The sequence below is a fragment of the Lytechinus variegatus genome, chromosome 11 (assembly GCF_018143015.1).
Source record: "Lytechinus variegatus isolate NC3 chromosome 11, Lvar_3.0, whole genome shotgun sequence".
Lineage (NCBI taxonomy): Eukaryota > Metazoa > Echinodermata > Echinoidea > Temnopleuroida > Toxopneustidae > Lytechinus > Lytechinus variegatus.
In genome coordinates this window covers 30,986,830-31,008,341 of record NC_054750.1, presented here as the reverse complement: position 1 = coordinate 31,008,341, position 21,512 = coordinate 30,986,830, and the positions used below count along the sequence as shown (strand labels likewise).

Here is a 21,512-nt window from a genome sequence, read left to right as displayed (position 1 = left end):
TCCCACACTCACGAACCACACCCTCTTGAACAAAAACCTTCATGATTGGTTCCTTCAAAACCTACCACTCAATCCTCATGAATGCACAACTACCAGATTCCCTTTCCCCCCACCCTCATGAATGCATACCTTTTAAGATCCAACACTCACAACCCACATCAACATAAATCACTATCTTCATTATCCCCCCCACCCACATCCACCACCCACACCCTCATAAATGCATCACTATCAGATTCCCTCTACCCACACCCTCTTGAACAAACATCTTCATGATTGCCTCCACCCACACCCTCATAAATGCATACTATCAGATTTCCTCTTCCCACACATCTTCATGATCCCCTCCACCCACATCCACCACCCACACCCTCATAAATGCATAACTATCAGATTCCCTCTACCCACACCCTCTTGAATAAACTTTTCATGATTGCCTCTACCCACACCCTCATAAATGCATAACTATCAGATTCCCTCTACCCACACCCTCTTGAATGCAAACCTTCATGTTCCCCTCCTCCCACACTCACGAACCACACCCTCTTGAACAAAAACCTTCATGATTGGCTCCTTCAAAACCTACCACTCAATCCTCATGAATGCACAACTACCAGATTCCCTTTCCCCCCACCCTCATGAATGCATACCTTTAAGATCCAACACTCACGACCCACATCAACATAAATCACTATCTTCATTATCCCCCCACCCACATCCACCACCCACACCCTCATAAATGCATCACTATCAGATTCCCTCTACCCACACCCTCTTGAACAAACATCTTCATGATTGCCTCCACCCACACCCTCATAAATGCATACTATCAGATTTCCTCTTCCCACACATCTTCATGATCCCCTCCACCCACATCCACCACCCACACCCTCATAAATGCATAACTATCAGATTCCCTCTACCCACACCCTCTTGAATAAACATTTTCATGATTGCCTCTACCCACACCTTCATAAATGCATAACTATCAGATTCCCTCTACCCACACCCTCTTGTACAAACATTTTCATGATTGCCTCCACCCACACCCTCATAAATGCATACTATCAGATTTCCTCTACCCACACCCTCTCGAACACACATCTTCATGATCCCCTCCTCCCACACCCACTGCACGCACCCTAATTAATGCCCAACTACCACATTCCCTGCACCCACACCCTCATAAATTCACACCTTTAAAGTTCCCTCTACCAACATCCTCATCTATGCACACATTCATGATCCCCTCCACCCACACCATCATGAATATGCCCCAAAATTTCCCACTACCCACACCCTCTTGAACGGACCCCTCATGATGCCCTCCTTCCACACTCCCAACCCAAACACCCTCATGAATGCACCACTCCATGATCCCCTCCTCACACCCACTGCCCACACCCTTTATACGAATGCACACCTGCATCTTCGCCTCCTCCCACACCCACTGTCCAAACCCTCATGAATGCATATCATGCATACTACCACATTCCCTCTACCCACACCCTCTTGAATGCAATCCTTCATGTTCCCCTCCTCCCACACTCACGAACCACACCCTCTTGAACAAAAACCTTCATGATTAGCTCCTTCAAAACCTACCACTCAAATCCTCATGAATGCACAACTACCAGATTCCCTCTCCCCCCACCCTCATGAATGCATACCTTTAAGATCCAACAATGCACATAGCATTTCCATTTATTTGAAAGCAGGATAAAAGAGCATTGTAGATTAAATGCCTTGCTCACGGGCATAGGTGCCGCGGCCGGGGATCGAACACCTTCATGATCCCTTGCTCCCACACCCACTGTGCACACCCTCATTAATGCACAACTACCAGATTCTCTTCACCCACATCCTCATGAATGCACACCTTTAAGATTAAAGATCCCCTCGTCCCACACTCATGACCAACACCCTCTTGAACGAACACCTTCATGATTGCCTCCTTCCACACCTACCACTCAAGTCCTCATGAATGCACAACTACCTAACCCCAACCCTAATCCCTCTTCCCATACCCTCATGAATGCAATCCTTCATGTTCCCCTCCTCCCACACTCACGACCCAAAGCCTCTTGAACAAACACCTTCATGATTGCCTCCTTTTCCTTCCACACGTACCACTCAAATCCTCACGAATGCACAACTACCAGATTCCCTCTCCCCACACCCTCATGAATGCACACCTTTAAGATTTAAGATCCCCTCCTCCCACACTCATGACCAACACCCTCTCGAACGAACACCTTCATGATTTTTTTTTTGTTTTGAATAATGTTTTTATTCTGATTTCATGAACAAATAGTTTCATAACATTTCAATTTAACATTTCAAATCATATATAATACTTTACACTTCATATTTTCACTTTTTTTCCCCAACTTAACAAAATCATGAGTCATATATATCTTTAAAAAAAAAACAATGAAATCAGTGATCCCCTCTCCCAGACGCAATACCCAGAACCCTCATGAATGCATTACTACCAGATTAATTTTACCCATACCATCATGAATGCACACCTTCAAGGTCCTCTTCGCACACACACTAACGACCCACACCCTCATGAATCTCCATCTCCATAATCCCCTCCACCCACATCCACCAAACACACCCTCATGGATGCACACCTTAAAAATACCCTGTAGTACCCACAACATTCATTCATCATTCATGAATGTAAACCTTCAAAATCCCCCTCAACCCACATCTTCAAGATTCCCTCCGCCAAAAACCTCTCGGAAGCACAACTACAAGATTCCCTCTATCAACACCCTCTTGGAAGCACAACTTCAAGATTCCCTCTATCAACACCCTCATGAATGAACACCTTCATGAGGCCTCTGCCCATTACCCAACACTTCATCACCCTCAAACTGTTTCGCTCCCCCAAACACGCACCTTCAAAAATCTATCTGTTCATGAAATCCTTCTCCCACTCACTCAAACACACAAGATAGATTCACTGTTTCAACTCCACCCTATTCATCACACATGTACATGCACACACCCTCAAATATGCCCTTCAAAGTGCTCCTTCACACATACACACACACACATTTATTTTGAAAAATTAAGCATTTTTTTTCAGAACATTAAGTCTGAAAAAAAATTAACATTTATATAGTGCTCATCACAAAACATGTCTCTTAGCACTTAAGAGAAACAGGACAAAAGTAGGAAGAAAAAAGGAAACAAAATCATTGCATAACAGAGTACTTTTGTGTTGAACAGAATCTCATTTATCAAGAATCATTATGAAATGTTACTATACAACTGAGGACCTCTTACATCATTGCATTTGAATATCAAGGATTTTAAAGCTGTATAAAATATATACAAGAGCATTAATTTTGGACCGTTTGCATCCGTACGGGTTCAAAGGATGTCCATGATAATCCAAATAAGTGTTGTTTTCTTTTTTCAAAATGGATAAGTGAACACATACACATTATCACACAACCATTATCTAACACATATCCTCAGCACCCTGCCAAACACAGTATCTAATAAATACTCACTGTGACCTGTACGAATCTGGCGCACTCTTGGCAGTGTTCGGTCTGCTGGAAGCTCTCTTGGATTGGCTACAATTAATATCAAAATAATGAAAGAAATAGATGCAATATGATGATAATGAAAATACTTTTTTTAAATAATAAATTCACTCATATGACAATACATGTTGCAGTGTTGTAGTCAAGGCTCAAACCTCCAAGGCCAAGGCCAAGGCCAAGGCTTTAATACCCAAGGCCAAGGCTTCAATAACCAAGGCTGAGGCCAAGGCATGGAAACTCAAGGCCAAGGCCAAGGCCTGAAAACCTCAAGGCCAAGGCCAAGGCATTTCAATTGTACAATATATGGAAAAAATTAGACAACAATGCCTAGGCGGCATACATGACACACAGGACCAAATGTATGAAAGGTGTGAGCGAGCAAAATTTTTGACCCTTGTACATTTAAAACGAAAATAATTTCATGATGTAGATTTAGACATAAAAACATTTAATTATTGTTCTAGGCGATTCACATTGCAATAATTATTGTTACCAAGGTGATCTGATCCTCGCATGCCCATTCTCAACATATGTCTTTCTCCTCTACCTGGTACAGGGGAGGCAGAATGTTTTTTTTTTTTTTTTTGGGGGGGAGGTCAAAGCCAAAAATGCACTTACAAAGTCAAAATGAGAATTTTGGTGCAGTTCAGCAAAGCTTTTTTAAGTGATTTCTAATTGATAAGACAGATATTTTGATTTAGGCTTTAATTTCCCGCTATAGAAAGCATAGCGAGCAAGTGGTTTTGAAAAAAAAAATCAATTTTGAAGTTGTAAAACTCGATTTTAAGTCAATTATGGTGCTAATCACTGTTAAAAGGGCATCCTTGCGAGATGTTGTAATAAGATGTAATAAGAAATGAAATTTAAATATTTCGAGCTGTTTTTGTAATCATGAAAAAGGTGTGCATCTTACTAAACAAATTAACGCGAGCACAAAACACGAGCTGAAATTTTTACTGACCACAAAAGGAAGCTGTTCTGGACTGCATTTGGTGACTCATAAATAGGATACATAACTCACTAATCAAATAATGCGAGCGCAAAGCGCGAGCTCAAAAATTTGTAATATTCCGACCTAAAAACTAGACATTCTAGGCATTTTTTTGTGTAAATTGAATGCGAACCTTACTTAACAATAATTTATGCAAGCACAATCCAAAAATTTGTTGATTTTGAAACCTAAAATTTTGCTCTGTATGCCATGCTTGGTCCCTCAAAAACTTTTTGGCTCATCATGCCATTGATGCCATAGCCCATTTGGAAATGACGAAATTGAAGTTTGTGTTCAAGTTTACCGAATCTTTTCAGAATATCATTAAGACTTAAAACATTCTTGTTGGTCAAAGAAAATAATACAAGGAAAACCTAATGGAATAGAAATCAACCTTGTTATCATTCTTTAGAGTAAGCTATTTTTAAAGTATGAAAATTGTTCTCAAAATTGCAGTCAGATCTGTCAGAATTATTCCTGTCATAAAATCACTATAATCAGTGGCGTACCGTGGGTCACGGCATTGGGGGACACCAGCAAAAACTTGGAACTGCCTAGTGAGCTCGCGAAGCGCGTCCAGTTGCCAGGTATACTGACCTAATAGAAATTTTTTTATAAGGACAGTGCCAATAAACGGACATGTATCTCACTAGTCAATTATTGCGAGCGCGAAGCGCGAGCTTAAAATTTTTGATATTCAAACCTAAAAAGGGACATTACAATCAATCTTTTGTAATCATGATACGTACCTGTCTCGCTAAATAATGCGAGCGCGAAGCGCGAACTGAAATTTTTGTAAATATTGACCCCAAACAGGAAGATTTTAAGGATTATATTTTAGGAATCTTTTATCTATTAAGATTATACACATCTCACCATAGTCATTTAATGGGAGTGCCAATAAACGCTTGCGCATTTTGTTAGAATTACATGCACATAACATGCACATAAAGCACTTGTAATCATGATTAACATACCCATCTCACTAATCAAATCTTGCGAGCGCGAAGCGAAAGCTGAAAATTTAGGAAATTCGGACCTGAAGAGGGGCATTTTAAGGCTTGTTTGTAGGAATTCAAGAAGACCTTACGTAGTTCACTAACCAAATGATGCGAGCGCGAAGCGCGAGCTGAAAATTTTTGATATTTAGATCAGAAAACAGAAAAAGGAACATTTTAAGGACTCATTCTAGGAATTGATGGAGAGCAGACATCTTTCACCAATCCACTACTGCGAATGTAAGCACGGACAGGAAATGTTTTATATTAAGACCTTAAAATGGGACAATCACTTAAAGTATTCATGAAAAAGAAGCATACTATTGTACATGTAAAAGAATAACTTGAAGTGCGAGGAAATATATTTGGTAGTTTGGTGTATATTGATTGAAAACGGGAGGTTTTAGTATAACAGGATTATATATCTCGGTAAAAAGACAATGGGAGAACCAGGAACAATTTAGACATATATGCCCTGAGCCAATTATGTTTCATTTATATGAAAAAAATGTTTCTTATGTAATGTAACATAACATAATTATAACATTATAATGAACATTAATGTCTTCTTTCCCACTACGTTTCTCTTCCTTTCTCCCTCTTTTCCTCCTTTTTTAGTCAGCTGATGGGGGGAGCACGTGCCCCCCCCCCCTGTAGTTACGCCACTGACTATAATCCTAATCATAATTATTATCATTATTATTGATATTGTCATTATCCTTATTAGTCATGATTACATCATATTACCAATTAATAAAAATATTAATTTTCATCACTTCTCTTTGTTACATAATTATGTGATGATAATTGCAATTGATGGCACTGCTAAGTACACTTACTGCTTCTGCTGCTGCTGACTGGTAGTATTTAGTGTCATTAGATATACAGAACAATTGAAACATTTATAATTACTTTTATAAAACAAATGAAAGTACAAAATACAAAATGCCTTGAAAAAGCCTTGAAAATGCCTTGAAATTTCAAGGCTCAAAATCCTCAAGGCCAAGGCCAAGGCCCTCTCAAGGCCAAGGCTTGAATGTTCAAGGCCAAGGCTTTGAAAAAATAGGCCTTAAGGCGCCTTAAGGCCAAGGCCGAGCATCAAGGCACTACAACACTGACATGTTGAGATGAAAACTTGGTCACCTCTTTAGAATTTTATAAGCTCTTTAACACACTAGAACTATTGAAATGAGAATCATTGAGCAAAAGTCAATGTTCCATCATTAAATACACATTTCATAGCATAGGGTTTCAAAATTATGGTTAAGGGCATGTGAAAAGGATATGTCCAATATTTCCTGAAATATATATATAATTTACGAATAACTATACTCAAAGGAATAAACATTCACTTTCATGCGCGTCAAATGTGAATCCAAAAATAGTCTTCAGTTAATATCTTGGAGAGAGCTTTCATCAGATGTTGAGTTCCCAGTTTTTTTACTTATATAAGTAAAAATTCACCATATTCTATTTTTTAAGTAAATGTCACTTCTGAATTGAGAGTGTTTTCTTATCATACACCCATGTCAAAATTTGTGTTATACATGTAGTACTACTTGTTGTGATTACTTACTTCAAGGACAAGCGTACAATAATGTGGTTTAAGTAAATTTTAGCATATCACTTTTACCTAATGAGAGCCTCTGATATATCCAGGTCCTCTGTAGATGCTGTATTGGCTTCTGCAACTTGATTCACCATAGATCCAGTCCTCTCTCTTTCTGTTTGATATCTGCATTTGAATTTGAGAACATAATAGCAGGTTTAAGTTAAACTCAGGTTCAAAGTTGTGGTTTAAGTATGGATAGACAATTGTTACATAAATCAGTAGAGATATCATACTTCAGCTCATTTGGCTCTCAAATCATTCATAATTGTCTAGTAAGTATAGATTAATGATGGTTTTCACCATCGATGAATTGGGAAAGAGCACAGTACAACTTAATAAAAATTTTGATACTTTTAGCTTGCCATACTTAAACCACAACTTTAGACCTGAGTTTAAGTTAAACTTGACTTCAGAATACGGGCCAATGAGATATAAAATTCTTCCAAAACCTGAAGACAATCTACACAGATATGTCAAAAGTGTTCACAAAACATATCTACAAAATTATCAATAGAGATTTAGTAATTCCCGACAATTTCTTGTCAAAGACGAAACTATTCCGTTACCCCTAGTTTACATGACTAGGCGGGGTTTCAGTGCATATAAAAATTTGATGCCAAATTGTTCTTGGGCTGGATACGCACTTGAAAATGTCAAGCTCATTTCATTGATTATTTTGAAGCAAGAAGCCTATTTTTGGTGCTTTCAAATGTTGGGTGTCAAAAGAGGTCATGGGGTCAAATGCTGGTAGAATGGTAATGTAGAAAAAATGGTACAAGCCACATTTCCAAAACTGACATAAAGCTAGTGTCAGATCAATAAACCTATATGTTTAGCCATCAAAAATGTGAGTTATCTTTAGACAGTTTCATAAAATTGATGACCCTTTTGGGACATCCTAACCCTTTTTGTTCTGTTTTCACTTCATTTAATGAGCTGCCCAACTCATGATAATTTGCATTACAACTTATCATATAGTGCCATCAGTTTTTACATGCATGTTAAATCATAGGCACAAATTTTGTAAAGGCCAAGTCCACCCCAGCATACTGTTGATTCGAATAAAAAGTGGAAAATCAAACTAGCATAATACTGAAAATTTCATCAAATCGGATGTGAAATAAGAAAGTTATGGCATTCAAAGTTTGCTTATTTTTCACAAAACAGTGATATACAAACTCAGTGACATGCAAATGAGTCAGTCGATGATGTTCATCACTTACTATTTCTTCAGTTTTTTGTTTGAATTATACAATATTTCATTTTTGTTTCAGATTTGACCATAGGGACCGACTTGACAGAATCATATACATGTAGTATTAAACATTGCTAATTCCACATGTTTGGGGAGGAATGAATCTCTGTTTCACTTGACAATGAAGAGAAAATTAGAATATTTCATATTTCATAAAATAAAGTACAAAAGAAAAAAAAACCAAGTTTAAAATGTCAAAACTTTCTTATTTTACATCCGATTTTGATAAAACTTCCACTGTTATGCTTGTTGGATATTTCTGTCTTTATTCAAATCAATTTTTTATTGGGGTGGACTTTAAATGATTTAATTTCTTACCTCGTGTCTGAACGGGCTGACGTTGCAGGAGTATCTGTGTTTATTTGTATTGTTTCCATGGCACAGCGTAAACAGTTATAGAGAGAATCATCAAGGCTGTGATGAGGATGCTGGCTGTCATGGTCACTCATCTTCTTGTCTTCCGTCATCCTAGCACTCAGTATCTCTGTTAAAGTTGTTTCTAGATAGAAACAGAAATCAGCGGTTGGGCCATCAGGATGTATGCGTGACAAGCGTTCAAATTCATAATCATTGATCAGAGAGCCATAATATAAAGCTTAGCAATCAACGTTGAACATTTTTTGTGATTGATTGCATTGCCTACAGTGTACAATTACTCATGAAATATCAAGCGTATGATTAATCGATAACCTGTGTGTTATGGGACCAGAACTGAATAGCAGAATCCATAAAAGAATCACAGGAAAAAATTATACATCATAAATGTCTGATAATGGATAAGTTATCAACAAATCACTTTATTAGGATAGCATTTTGTTGGAATCTTTTCAAATACTTGCCAACATTGTCATCCCATAAATTGGGACAAATTAAATGTGAAATTTTAACTTAAAAGGGGCATCGCCATATAAGTTTAGACAAGTATTTGTGAACAAGGCGGAATTGGCCACCCATCACACCCCCCAAAAAAATAATAATAAAAATAAACAAAATAAAAAATAAATGGGGACAGGAGACAGGTATGTTTTCAAATCCTAATAAAACAAATGGTTTGTTAGCTTCTGCAGCATTTGGACACTGCCTTATTCTTTGCAAATTTTGTGTCAGATAAAGAAGAGCTAAAATTTTCTGACCAAAACAATCACCGTCAGCATCAGGAATATCTTTAATTAATCTTAACATCAAATTTCAGTATCCAGAAATCACTCAGATGATCAGTTTAAAGTACCTTTATCAGCCTGCTTTGCATCAGATTGTGAATCACTTTGTTCCAGTGGAGCAATTTCCTCTCGTTTACTCTCACCATCACATCCGTGCTGCTCCAGAATTTCAATTTCTCCTTGGTCCACTGTTACATGTTCTCTGTCTTGATCACCTTCATCATGCAAACTCAATGACCTTTCCTCGGGTTCTTCAAGCAGCTTTTCTTCAATGGGAGTGATCTTCTCCGGGCTCAGCTGCAGTTTGTCCCGGAATCTCAGTGAGATGGGTCTGGGCAAGTTCTCATTCTATCATTAAAATTGAGAAAAAGAAAACTAAAGATAATGCATCAATGTGATATACTAAGGTTCAAAAATATATTTGACATGAAAATGCTCATTGATATTCTGCTAGTTTTGTATACCTCACTAAGGGCGGGTTGTGTTGCACTGTTGACACATAATAAATCACTGTATATCAAATGGCATGCTCTAATTCATAAGTATATAGCCTAAAAGTAAATTTGCAATATGAAAATTTTGACAGTTTCTACTTGCTTTTTCCCACCAAGGATTTAAAATGCATTTTGCTGTTTAAATAATAATAATATGTCCATTTATATAGCGCAGTTACTATGTGCATATACTCAACTGCGCTTTGATACTTGGTATCATATTATTACCTCGGCTGTAGCTGAGCTGCCATATTAATAGGCGCTAAAGCGTTCAAGGAAAAATCCTACCAGGTACCCATTCACCTCACCTGGGTCGAGTGCAGCACAATGTGGATAAATTTCTTGTTGAAGGAAATTACACCATGGCTGGGATTCGAACCCATGACCCTCTGTTTCAAAGTCCGAAGACTAATCCACTGGGCCACAACGCTTGTAAATAAGTTTTACCAGCAAGTTTGATTTTACTGCATGTATGCTGACCATCTCAAAATTCATCCCTGTAGTATGAATAATTTTCAGAAATCTGCTAAAAATTCAAATTAAAACATTTGGCTTATCTTATGGTTATTCATAATCTTCATTGTTTTAAGAGGATATGATGCCAGGTTTCTTTGTCAGGAGAGCTCCTATAAATGTATTGATTAAATAATCAATCCAATAATGATAACGTTCCAGATTGTCATAGATTTATACCTCATTAATGGCTTCTCATGAATTGTAAAAAAAATTGGATAACTCAATCTAAATTTTTGAATTAAAATCAAGAAATATACAACTATTGTTGTAGATTTGAAGATTATGTGATCTATTCATCCATCATATTTAATCCAACGGACAGTAACACAATTTTGATGTTAATCAGAGTTGACTTGAATGCTTGATGGCACATATAGACTAATTTTATCAAACTTAAAGATAAGCCCCTAATAAACCTTTCATAAACCCAATCATGCGGATAATAGCTGCATAATTTGGTCGTAAAATCAGAGAGTTATACGCATTATTTCGATGTTGCAATTATCCGCATAATAGCAGCATCGGGACCAGATTTTGACTTCATGAACACATTTCCACTGTAATGCGGATAATTGCCATGGTGCAGTCACAAGGTCACCCTTTTCTAACGCAACCCCATCGGAGGGGGGAGTGTGCAGTTGCCATGACAATTATCCACCTTTTTCAGGTCGGGCGCTCTTAAAAAAATAGTGCGGATTATTTTCGGAGTTTGTGAATGCAGTTTTTATTGAATTATCCGCATTACTCTTAGGCTGATAATTGGAGGATGGGTTTATGAAAGGGGTATCAGACTCTATCACATCGATCCATGCAAGCCTTGTGGACGGGTTGTAGGCAATCATCAGCCACAAAGTTCTGAGAGCGTTCAAAACTTTTCTGCAAGCATAGCAGACTTGCATGCACTCCTGTGGCCAACTGCATCCAGATTTTTCAAGGGCTTGTGTTATGGGGAACAGCTAATCATTCAATGGTGACCTTAAGTTGATACATACCGATTCTCTCGGTGAAGGATGAGGAGTACATTCTGTTCCTGTACCATCTAATGATCTGGGACTAAGGCTAGACGTTGGACTCGATGGTGGTGGTTTGGTCTCAAAGTTGCTTTCAACAGTCTGAAGCGTAATCCTAAATACGTTGAAGAGTAAGAGTGGTGAATAAAGCAGTGGCGTAATTTTCACAAATTTTGCACAAGTTAGACGTTCCTCATACTTCAATTCATATAGAACTTTTATTCAAGTTGTCAACACATAATAATAATATAGGTATATTTACCTAGGGAAGCCGCTTCAGTTCCGAAAACTGTTCCTTCAGCGGGCCGTGCTATTATTATTACCCTGGCTTTAGCTGGGCTGCCTAGGCGCTCAAAGCATTCAAGGAATTTCTTCCTACCGGGTACCCATTCATCTCACCTGGGTTGAGTACTGCGCAGTGTGGATAAATTTCTTGCTGAAGGAAATTATGCCATGGCTGGGATTCAAACCCACGACCCTCTGTTTCAAAGTCCGAAGACTAAACCACTGGGCCACACTCCACAACACATCAAATAATTTGTAAAATCAAACTTCCCCATGGTCCAAAGAACTGTAGGTAATATCATCATCGAAATTGCAAACAATATTCTAACAAGAATCAATCATTACAAATTCATAAAATCATCTGGATGTTAATGCTTTGACAACAGCTCATGATTGCTTATTGGTATCTGTATTACTTAAATGTAAATTAAATAACAAAAAAAGAGAGGAGTATATAATGTTTTTACATTTGTCAGGTCTTCAAATGGTACAATTCATTCTATTTTTGCCAAGAAGCATGCAAGCCCTCACAGAAAACCATTGAGAAAATATTGCAAATTACCAGTTTCTTCAACTAATTATTCAGTTTAAAAACATTCAAGCAACATGAAACCATGGAGAATCACAATGCAAGTCTGTCCAGCCATGCTTGGTAGCAATAAACCATTCAGATTATTAGACTGATTAATTGGATATTGCAAGAATATATTTGTAAGTAATTGCTAATTATTGTTGCAATTTTAACAATTTATACATTGATTTTACTGTAGCAAATCAGTTTATGCTTCTTGATGCAAGTTAACAGATACGCAACCAATTTCTAATTTGCATAAAAGTTCAAGAAATTGGATTGTTTTGAAGACCCAAAATAGTCTTGCAATCGTCGCAAGTTTTTGGCGATGCCCCCTACAAATGAAAAACAAGCAACTCACCTGTCCCCAACAGTTCCAATGGGTTTCCAGTACTTGTAACGAGAGTCCCATTCCATATGAATCATATTCATGTAGGCATAATGCTCATCCGTGTTTCGAGTGAAGCTAACAACGGAACCGTTGGGCGCTAAAACAAAGACAATGTGATATAATAAAATAAAATCATCTTAATGATGAAAATTATCAATTTTTATGAAGCAGTATACATCCCTCTTGCAATGAAATTTAAGAGTAATTGAAAGTTGAAAAAAAATGTATTACTGAGATCACTTTGTTGAATAATAGTAAACTTTGTTCATAATTGATGTCAGCTGCATTGAACCGAGATGAACTAAACTGAGCTACTCAAATCTTCCACAACATCCATTGAGATCATTAAAAAAAATCAGCTCAGGGTGAAAAATCAGATCACATAATTTTCTAGGAATTTTGATAATTCAGCTTTGTTCAGTAGTTGCTAAATAAATACAATTATTATTTCTGCACATTGTTTTAATTGTATTTTTTTATCACTGTGTCACAGGATTGCAAAGGTATACAGCCACTCTGCTGATTGTTTTCATCTTGTATAAATACATTTGAATAAATAAAGGAATAAATAAATAAACATAGAATGTAATCCATTATTTAAAGAAATCTTATTCTTTATTTATTAATCATTATCATTATAGGATTTTTTTGGCTTAAGGCTGTTTTTTTATTTGGGGAAGGGTGCAGTATCTCTTAAGCTTTTCCACTTCCTACATGTACCTCAACACCATGTACACTGTAGACGTTGTCACTATTTTCAATAAATTTTGGATAAACACTTATGAAACTGAAAACATCAGTATTTTTTTTCATCATAGGATAAATCCAAAAATTCCAACAAGAGCTGGGACATCAAACTTTCATGCTGCAACTTTTTACATGCCGTTTTCTCAACTAAAAGAAAACATCTAGCAAAGTCCTTTTCAAACACACAAGACCAGGAGTGGCTCAATAATTATGCAGCATTAAAGCAATCACTGCAAGTATGAAATAGTACATCTCACCTTCGGATAACACCCCAACAATTTATTTGAACTCAAATATGAACACATACGTAATACATACCTCCTGCTCATGTTTGAAAAGCTTTAAAACAGGCAATGTACACTCAAATAAACATTTCTCATCAAAATGAAATATTAGGTACTGTATACAAAAGGGTTATGAACAATCAAAACAATTTGTTAGTGTTTGACTGCACATCTTATTAACTTCTCATTATTTCATTTTTATTTCCATATACTTATAAATGACAAATGACTACATGTATCAGTTCATACCTGAAGTAAGCCCACTTCATAAATCATATATCCTCGGTCTAACACATGTAATACAAATCTCCGATAACAATTTACATTGAATTCTAGTTTTAAAAAATACCTCTAAATATTATCTGAATAATTTCAAATTACACCAGCATTAAAAAAAAATTCTGAATGAGTGTGCATAAACCATGATTAACTTGACTACAGTTAGTGGTAAGTGTGCAGGTGCATGTTTTTGGTGACTATACTAGAAAATGAGATAATTACATAATTCTATCTTAAATCTAAAAGAACTTAAATTTAAAATAATTGGGAAATTTATGAATAGTTTAATTACATGTACATAATGAACAATGATTCCTTGATATTCAGTTATTTTTGTATGCAAAGGATATGTAATTATCATTAATACATGTATTATATATGAGCCAGAGGGGGCCATGAGGTTAGAATGCCTGCTCCATGGCTGGGTTGCAGGTTCAAACTCATAGTCAGATCATACTGAACCACAGGACACGCAGTCTACTGCCTTTTTACCAGATCTCAGCATGAAAAAAACGGGTAGGGAACTTCATACAACTAGCCGTATAAGTATTAATTCATTTTCACCAAGGACAAGTCCCCATGAGGCTACAATATTACATTTTGATTATCATTTGGTCAGTAGCGACTAAAACTTGCTTGAGCGTGTTACAAAAACTGAAAAAAACTGCAGGGAGGATTATTTTTAAATCAAAACTTTCAGAGCACAGGCCAGTGCAGGAAATTCATGATATTCTGAATTGAAATACTTAACAGAAATCTCCTGTTTATTAAAAAAAAATTAAAATGTTAAGATAATTGAGATAGCCCACAAGGAAAAGGGACCAGGGGCCCGTTTCATAAAACTTTTGACTTGCAACTGTAACATCTCCCATATCTATGGCAAATCTTGTTATTGCAATGACAACTTGTCATAGTTGCAAATATCCGTTTCATAAAAGCAATGACAAATTGTTATCGTAAATAAAAATAATTAAATGAAAAATAGTTCGTGAACGAGCCTGATATGCAGCTAACAGCCGGTTTTTTTCTTCACACACGTCGTCTGCGAGAAATTTTGATGGTGACAGAATTTACGGAAAATTTGAATCGGAGATGTAAGTACTTTCTACTTATCGTATTTATATAATTATTACATCATTTGATAAAGTAATAAATAAATCACTTCCGAAAGAATGACATTGATAATACATGTCATATTTCCATCGTTTTCTACGAGGTAAACATGCATTTTGCCCGGGGATATCGTGGAGGTATCATCGAGATGCCGAGTGCTCGCTATCCCGGAGCTTCGGCGTAGTACACGGCAGTAGTGTTGATGTGTGTGGGGTGGAGCTCGAATGAGCGGCGTTGCGACTGTCTTGAGTTGCATCTGTCTTTCTTTCTGACTTTAGTCTTTAATTACCTAATTCAGTGCGATATGTGAACAGCTGTGTGAGAGTGAGCCTTTTTTTGTGGCTTGGGTTGTTGTGGGCGACAAAAATACAGTCAAGTCTCGAGAATCATGAATGGGTTAATACTAGATTGATGTTCACGCTCATGTTTGGCCTCGGCTTGGGCATGTTTTTTTTTTAAGTTGAGGGGGCAGGGGGGGGGGGAGGGTTAACTTACACAAATATTGTACTCAAGCTCTGTAACTGTGAGGGGTTGTTTTTCTTATAGTTTTCAGGGGGGGGGGTGGCTTGCGAGTATAAAAAGTTTGGTGGCCAGACAGTAATAAAAAAAAGGCAAAATTATTTTTTTTTAAAGCTGTGAGTTAGCAAAAATGACCGGCAGGAAATTGGTTGGATATTTGATATTCAAACTGTGAAGTTGGTTTGATATTCAGGTTCGATATTCAAACGCGTGTGAAGTTGGACGGATATTCAATATTCGATATTTAAAAATGAGGGGTTTTGAAAGCTAGCTAGGGGGTTTAAAAGGTGCAGCACGTCTCGGGCAACCATAAAATCACTGGCTTGCCCTAATACGAGGACTTTCAGGGGACAAAAGTCAGTGAATAAAAAGGTATGAAATTTTTTAAAATTTTATTTGAGAGAGGCCTAAAGGGTATTCCGACAGCCTAGCCTGGGTAATCACGTGTCCTAACTTGTAGAACTCGACTCGGGCAACAAGATAAGCCCTAACTTGACCCGGCGCATGCACATTTAGGGGGCTCAAATTAACAAAATTATAGGGAATAAAGGGCTACTTAGAGCATTTTTTTAATTAAAAAGAGTATTTTTTTCAAGGGGCCCCCAGGGATATCCCGACGGCCTAGCCAGGGTAACCACCTAGCCTAACTTGTAGAATTCGACTCGGGCAACAAGATAAGCACTAGCTTGACCAGGCGCATGCACATTTAGGGCTCAAAGTAACAAAAATGAAGGGAATAAAGGGCTATTTAGAGCATTATTTGCATGTTTTTTGTTAAATTCAATTGACCATTGACCCCCCCCAAGAAAAAAAAATAAATGAATAAATGAAATAAAAAAATTGAAAAATAAATAGAATAAATAAAAAAAACAGGCAAAATATGCATATATATATTACCGGTATATATAATCTATAGAGGAGGGGGTGGAATCTAGATCTAATAATAATGTGTGCATTAGAAATTGCACATGGCGTTTATGATAGACACAATTTATGTGCTGGAAATGACCGCATTTGTCAGGCCTCGGAGCTGAGACATCAAGATAGAGCGACTGAGACCAAGACATCAGGCTTCGAGGATGCAAATTCTGGTCCCGAGGCCAGCCTCGGTATACAACACTGAATATAGAATCAACATGCACTCTATACCCTACAAGATTGATAACAAAGACATATATGTGTTTCAACAAGAAATTGGTCAATGTATATCTGAATGGGGTATTGTACAGTACGATTGATCAACCAATGATACGAGTTGTGTTCTGATATTTAAATCCATGTTCCTCTTTGACCAATGTTGTCAAATAAAAACCTTGCTTTGAGCATAACATCCTCAAGGTGGTCTGAAATTCTATTAGAAGGTACATGTACTCTTCTGTGGAATTTTATTTTATGCTTTGACTGCTATATCTACAAGTTTTATTATCAATATACTAGTGTTCTGAAGTTGATGTGTTTATAATCAAATGTTTTCATGTTTACTCTACTTAAAACATAATAGATGGAGACCAGCAGCGTGGCAGCAGGAGCAAATTTTGGCCGTGATAAGGCGTATACCACCATCAACAATGCTGCAATTGCAGTCACTACCACCACTGCTGCCACCACTATCAGTGCTGCTGATGCCACCACCACCAAGTCTGCCACTGCCATCACCATTGCCACCGCCACTACCAAGACCACTCCTGACACAAAGCCCCCAAGTCCTCAACTGACCAGATATTGCAGCTGGAGAAGGATAGACCAGGAACTTCAAAGCCAGGGCTTTTTGGTCTCCTACAATAAGAAAAATGCCAAGGGCCCATCTAATGAACTTCTAGAATATTTGGCCACAGTTGTAGAAATGCAGAGACTAACATACTGCCACAGGTAAAAATCAATTTTAGATATGGTGGATAGTCTTTGAAATATGGGTTGCAGAATGAATATCAGTAAAATACATCATGATGTGCAATCTGATTTAACCCTAAAACGGCGGTGGGGGCCCAAAAATTTTCATGTTAAATCCACAACATGAAAGATGGTGCCGCGTCATTATATGCCCTTTTTTTAAAGATTCATGAGTTTTCAGACAAAATTTGTGACACCTGGGTACCCGGTTCTGAAATTACGCAACATCATGTAAGTACACATGTCAGAATTGCTTTAAAATGTGATTTCATGAACAAATCCAATGCAAAATCTGTTTCTAGCTAAAATTCATAATTGCATCATACTGGTTAATATTTATTTTACTGATTAAAATCAATTAATTTCATGGTGTTTATGATCAGAAAATTTTGTCAACAATATAAAAAAGTATAAAAAACAAAGAAATACTTCAGAAAGGAAAAAAAAATACAGATGAAAGGGATTTGATTTTTATGTGTCTGAACAAAAAAAAACTTTAAGGGATTTGTTTATAGATTTCCAGCCAACTTCTAATTTCATGCATGATTTAGTAAAATATATTTATTAAAAATAAATTTAAATAATTCTAGAATGATCAAATATACAATTTTTTCATCTGTGGCAGGCATTTTGCATTTCTTCACAATTGCACAATTAACGGTCGATCTTGAGGGCCCCCACCCCCCTTCCGCCAATCTTTCCTGCCTCAAAAATACCCTTGCAGTCTTATTAGGGTTAGATTATGTTTACATTAAGCAAACATAAAATTCCTACAATGGATTTCAGTGGCGTAATGAGCCAAATATTTTGAGAGGGCTAAATATGGCGGATGGAACAAAAGTTCTCCAAAGATGTGAGAGAGCAAAATTTTTGAACTTTTTAATACAGAAATCAAATATTTGGAAAGATTTTGATGTAATAATATTCAGTAAATACTTCTCTATTTTACCCTTTCCCGTTCCCTTTCTTTCTTATTCTCCTTTTTTTTCTTGGTCGTGAAACAGGGGGGCGCATGGCCCCCATCTATACGCCAGTGAAGGATTTAATACTTTTTGCATGTACGATGACGATGCTCGCTCTCCCCCTCACCCATCCTCACTATGTGTATATGTGTGTACAAGATAAATTATGAGGAATAATTGCATGAAGTGACGTTTCTCAACCAGAGATTCCTTATATATTATTTACTGTTGCATGTTTGCATTTTTGTTCATATTAACCCATCTTGACCCCTTTACCCCCCCCTGACAAAAACCTACTTTTTGAAAATTTCAATTTAATTTATTCCTTTAGGTGAGGCTTTGTCCGCAGTTCCGGAAAGACAAGCCATGCCAAAATCAACGACTGAAGGGTTTGGAGCGCCAGGCAAAGAGCCTAGAAATGTGATTTAACCGTAAGTTAAACTTATTTATAATTCTGATTCATTTTGGCATAGGAAGTAAGTCACATAACAATTTGAATGATTTTTGTCTTCTTGATTTGCTCTTTGTCAAGAATCCAAATTTTAGAATTAAACTCTAAGTTTGAGGTGTTGATGAATTTTTTTTCAGCTGCAAAAGTAACAAACCAATATCAATCATTGGTAGATAATGTGACTTGCATTCTCTTGCCAAATTGGTACATGTACATGAATATTCTGCATTTCTATAATGATTGACCCCCACCACTACCACCTATAAAGATGCAACATGTCAAATTACTGTCAAACTCACTTCATGTTTTTAATTATTAATATTCCAGTAAAGGAGTAAAAGGACTCAGAAAGATTACCTGAAGAAGCTCACAGAATTTTTTTTTTCTGGTAGACCCTTTACATTCATTTGATGAATTGAGTTCATACAAAATCAACTGAATATAATGAGTACAAAATCCTGTTAATACATCTTACTAGATGAGGCTATTCTAGTAAGTCATCCGGGGGGGGGGGGGGGGGGGGGGGTGCCTGAGGATCTTGTCCATTTGGATAAATCTTGCAAAGTATCAAAAGGTGCCTTCACCCCCCCCCCCCCCACTCTATTAAGGGTTAACAATGAAAGTGAAATTAGGAATAACTTTAGTATCTTGCTTTCATGCATTATAAATTAATTACTATTTCAGGTACTTCAATCACATGAACAGTAGCAGGAGCAAAAACAGCAGCAAACACACAGGAGATGTAATGACTACATTGACCAATACCAACAACTACAGCAGCATCAACAATATCTGCAAAAACCACACTGGCAACCTCAACAACATCAAGATGTTCAACAACCACTTCGGGAATTCAACAAACACATCAGCAGAAACCAACAGCAGCAAAAACAGCACTTATGAAATGAATCTTATTGAAACTCAAAAGCCAATGGCGCAACATCTTTTACAAAATGAGACATCATTTATTCATTCTTTTACAGGATAAAGAAAAGCTTTTTTGAAAGAGTAATTTTGCAGGAACACAATGGATGTTCCTATGTATCTATTTATTGAAATAAATTTTACTTTAAAAAGAAAGAATGATGATTCAATAAATATCTACTTTTTATTTGTCAATGAGTAAAAATACCTGTATTTTCTATTTAGAATGACAAAAAGCAATTTATCAAATCAAAATCATCAAAAAATTGAGCAATATGGCTGTTAGGCCCTCCAAATTGTTGATATTTTGATGAAAAAGCTGTTTCTGCTGCAATATTTGATGCAACTCAAATAGTTGCGTCAAATATTGTGGCAGAAATTGTCATTTGCCGCTGAAAGTATCTGCGGCAAATATTTGACGCAGCTCAAATAGCTGCGTCAAATATTGCCGCAGAAATTGTCATTTGCCGCTGAAAGTATCTGCGGCAAAGTTTTATGAAACAGAAACTTGCCGCTGTTTTGAGATTTGCCGCAGAAACACAGATTTGCCGCTGAAAATGGGAGTTGCCGCTGCGGCAAATGTTTTATGAAACGGGACCCAGGTTATCTTACTTAAGCCACACAATGAAAGTTCTAAACCTACATATCGTTATCCTTTTGAAAATTGGAAAGAAATTACCTCTTTGTATCCAAAAACTAAACGTTTGAAATTACAAAAGAGAAATTCTCGAAGTAACTGTAATGGTCAGAGATTCTCTGGATGGGTAGGGGAGGGGGATATCTGAATTTGCACTGCAAGTTCATACGTCTTGAATTTTCTTTTTTATTAATATATAGTTATCACAGATATTATAATGTCAATTTAATTTATATATTTCCAGGATACCAGGGTAGAACAGATTGCCTATTCAATCAAACCCAATCTGAAACAGGTTATCACAACAAAATCAGTTCTATATTTTGTATTTAAACAACGTTATGTTTAGACATTGTCACATAATTATAATCATTGAATTATAAAATGTACATTTTGTTTGCATATTTATGATTGTGAATAAACCCAAACCAAACCAATAAAGATGATTATAATAATGATAATACTAACCATAGTAATAATGATAATAAGGATAATAATCCTAACACTCATTACAACTGGATATCAGACTTAAGTGAAATTAGTATTTATATTATGTTTTCAGGTGCTTCTTGAAGAGGTCGATTGATGTTGTGTAACTTTTAGGGATTTTGTTTAAAAACAAAGGTCAGACTAGATATTGAAATATTGTAGTACCTCCTTGATAATGATGAACTCCAATTAATTGTTTATTGAAGTTTGAGAATATGTTTGGATCTAATACTTTTACATACACCCATGGATAATTAATATGATTCAATATTAATACCCTCAGAGATTAATAAAGAAAGTCAACTGAATGTTAATGATTGAATGTTATTATTACACAACAATATCTTATTTCACTTCATATGTTCAAC

General features: G+C 36.6%; 1 protein-coding gene and 1 long non-coding RNA gene across 7 annotated transcripts in view; one reads left to right on the top strand and one right to left on the bottom strand.

Moving 5' to 3' along the window:
- Positions 1-21,512, bottom strand: part of LOC121424499 — a 50,768-nt gene that overhangs the window by 8,687 nt on the left and 20,569 nt on the right. For all 6 annotated transcript variants that reach the window (XM_041620213.1, XM_041620209.1, XM_041620211.1 and 3 more), the window contains 6 exons: positions 12,820-12,946; positions 11,585-11,717; positions 9,651-9,930; positions 8,741-8,921; positions 7,189-7,290; positions 3,531-3,596 (listed from right to left, as the gene is read on the bottom strand). In XM_041620213.1, the coding sequence (XP_041476147.1) occupies positions 3,531-3,596; positions 7,189-7,290; positions 8,741-8,921; positions 9,651-9,930; positions 11,585-11,717; positions 12,820-12,946 (889 nt within the window). The remainder of the gene's footprint in view (positions 1-3,530; positions 3,597-7,188; positions 7,291-8,740; positions 8,922-9,650; positions 9,931-11,584; positions 11,718-12,819; positions 12,947-21,512) is intronic.
- LOC121424501 lies at positions 14,986-19,969 on the top strand. Its single transcript, XR_005971392.1, has 4 exons — positions 14,986-15,253; positions 17,293-17,660; positions 18,975-19,074; positions 19,779-19,969. It is a non-coding gene; the product is annotated as an uncharacterized LOC121424501 (long non-coding RNA).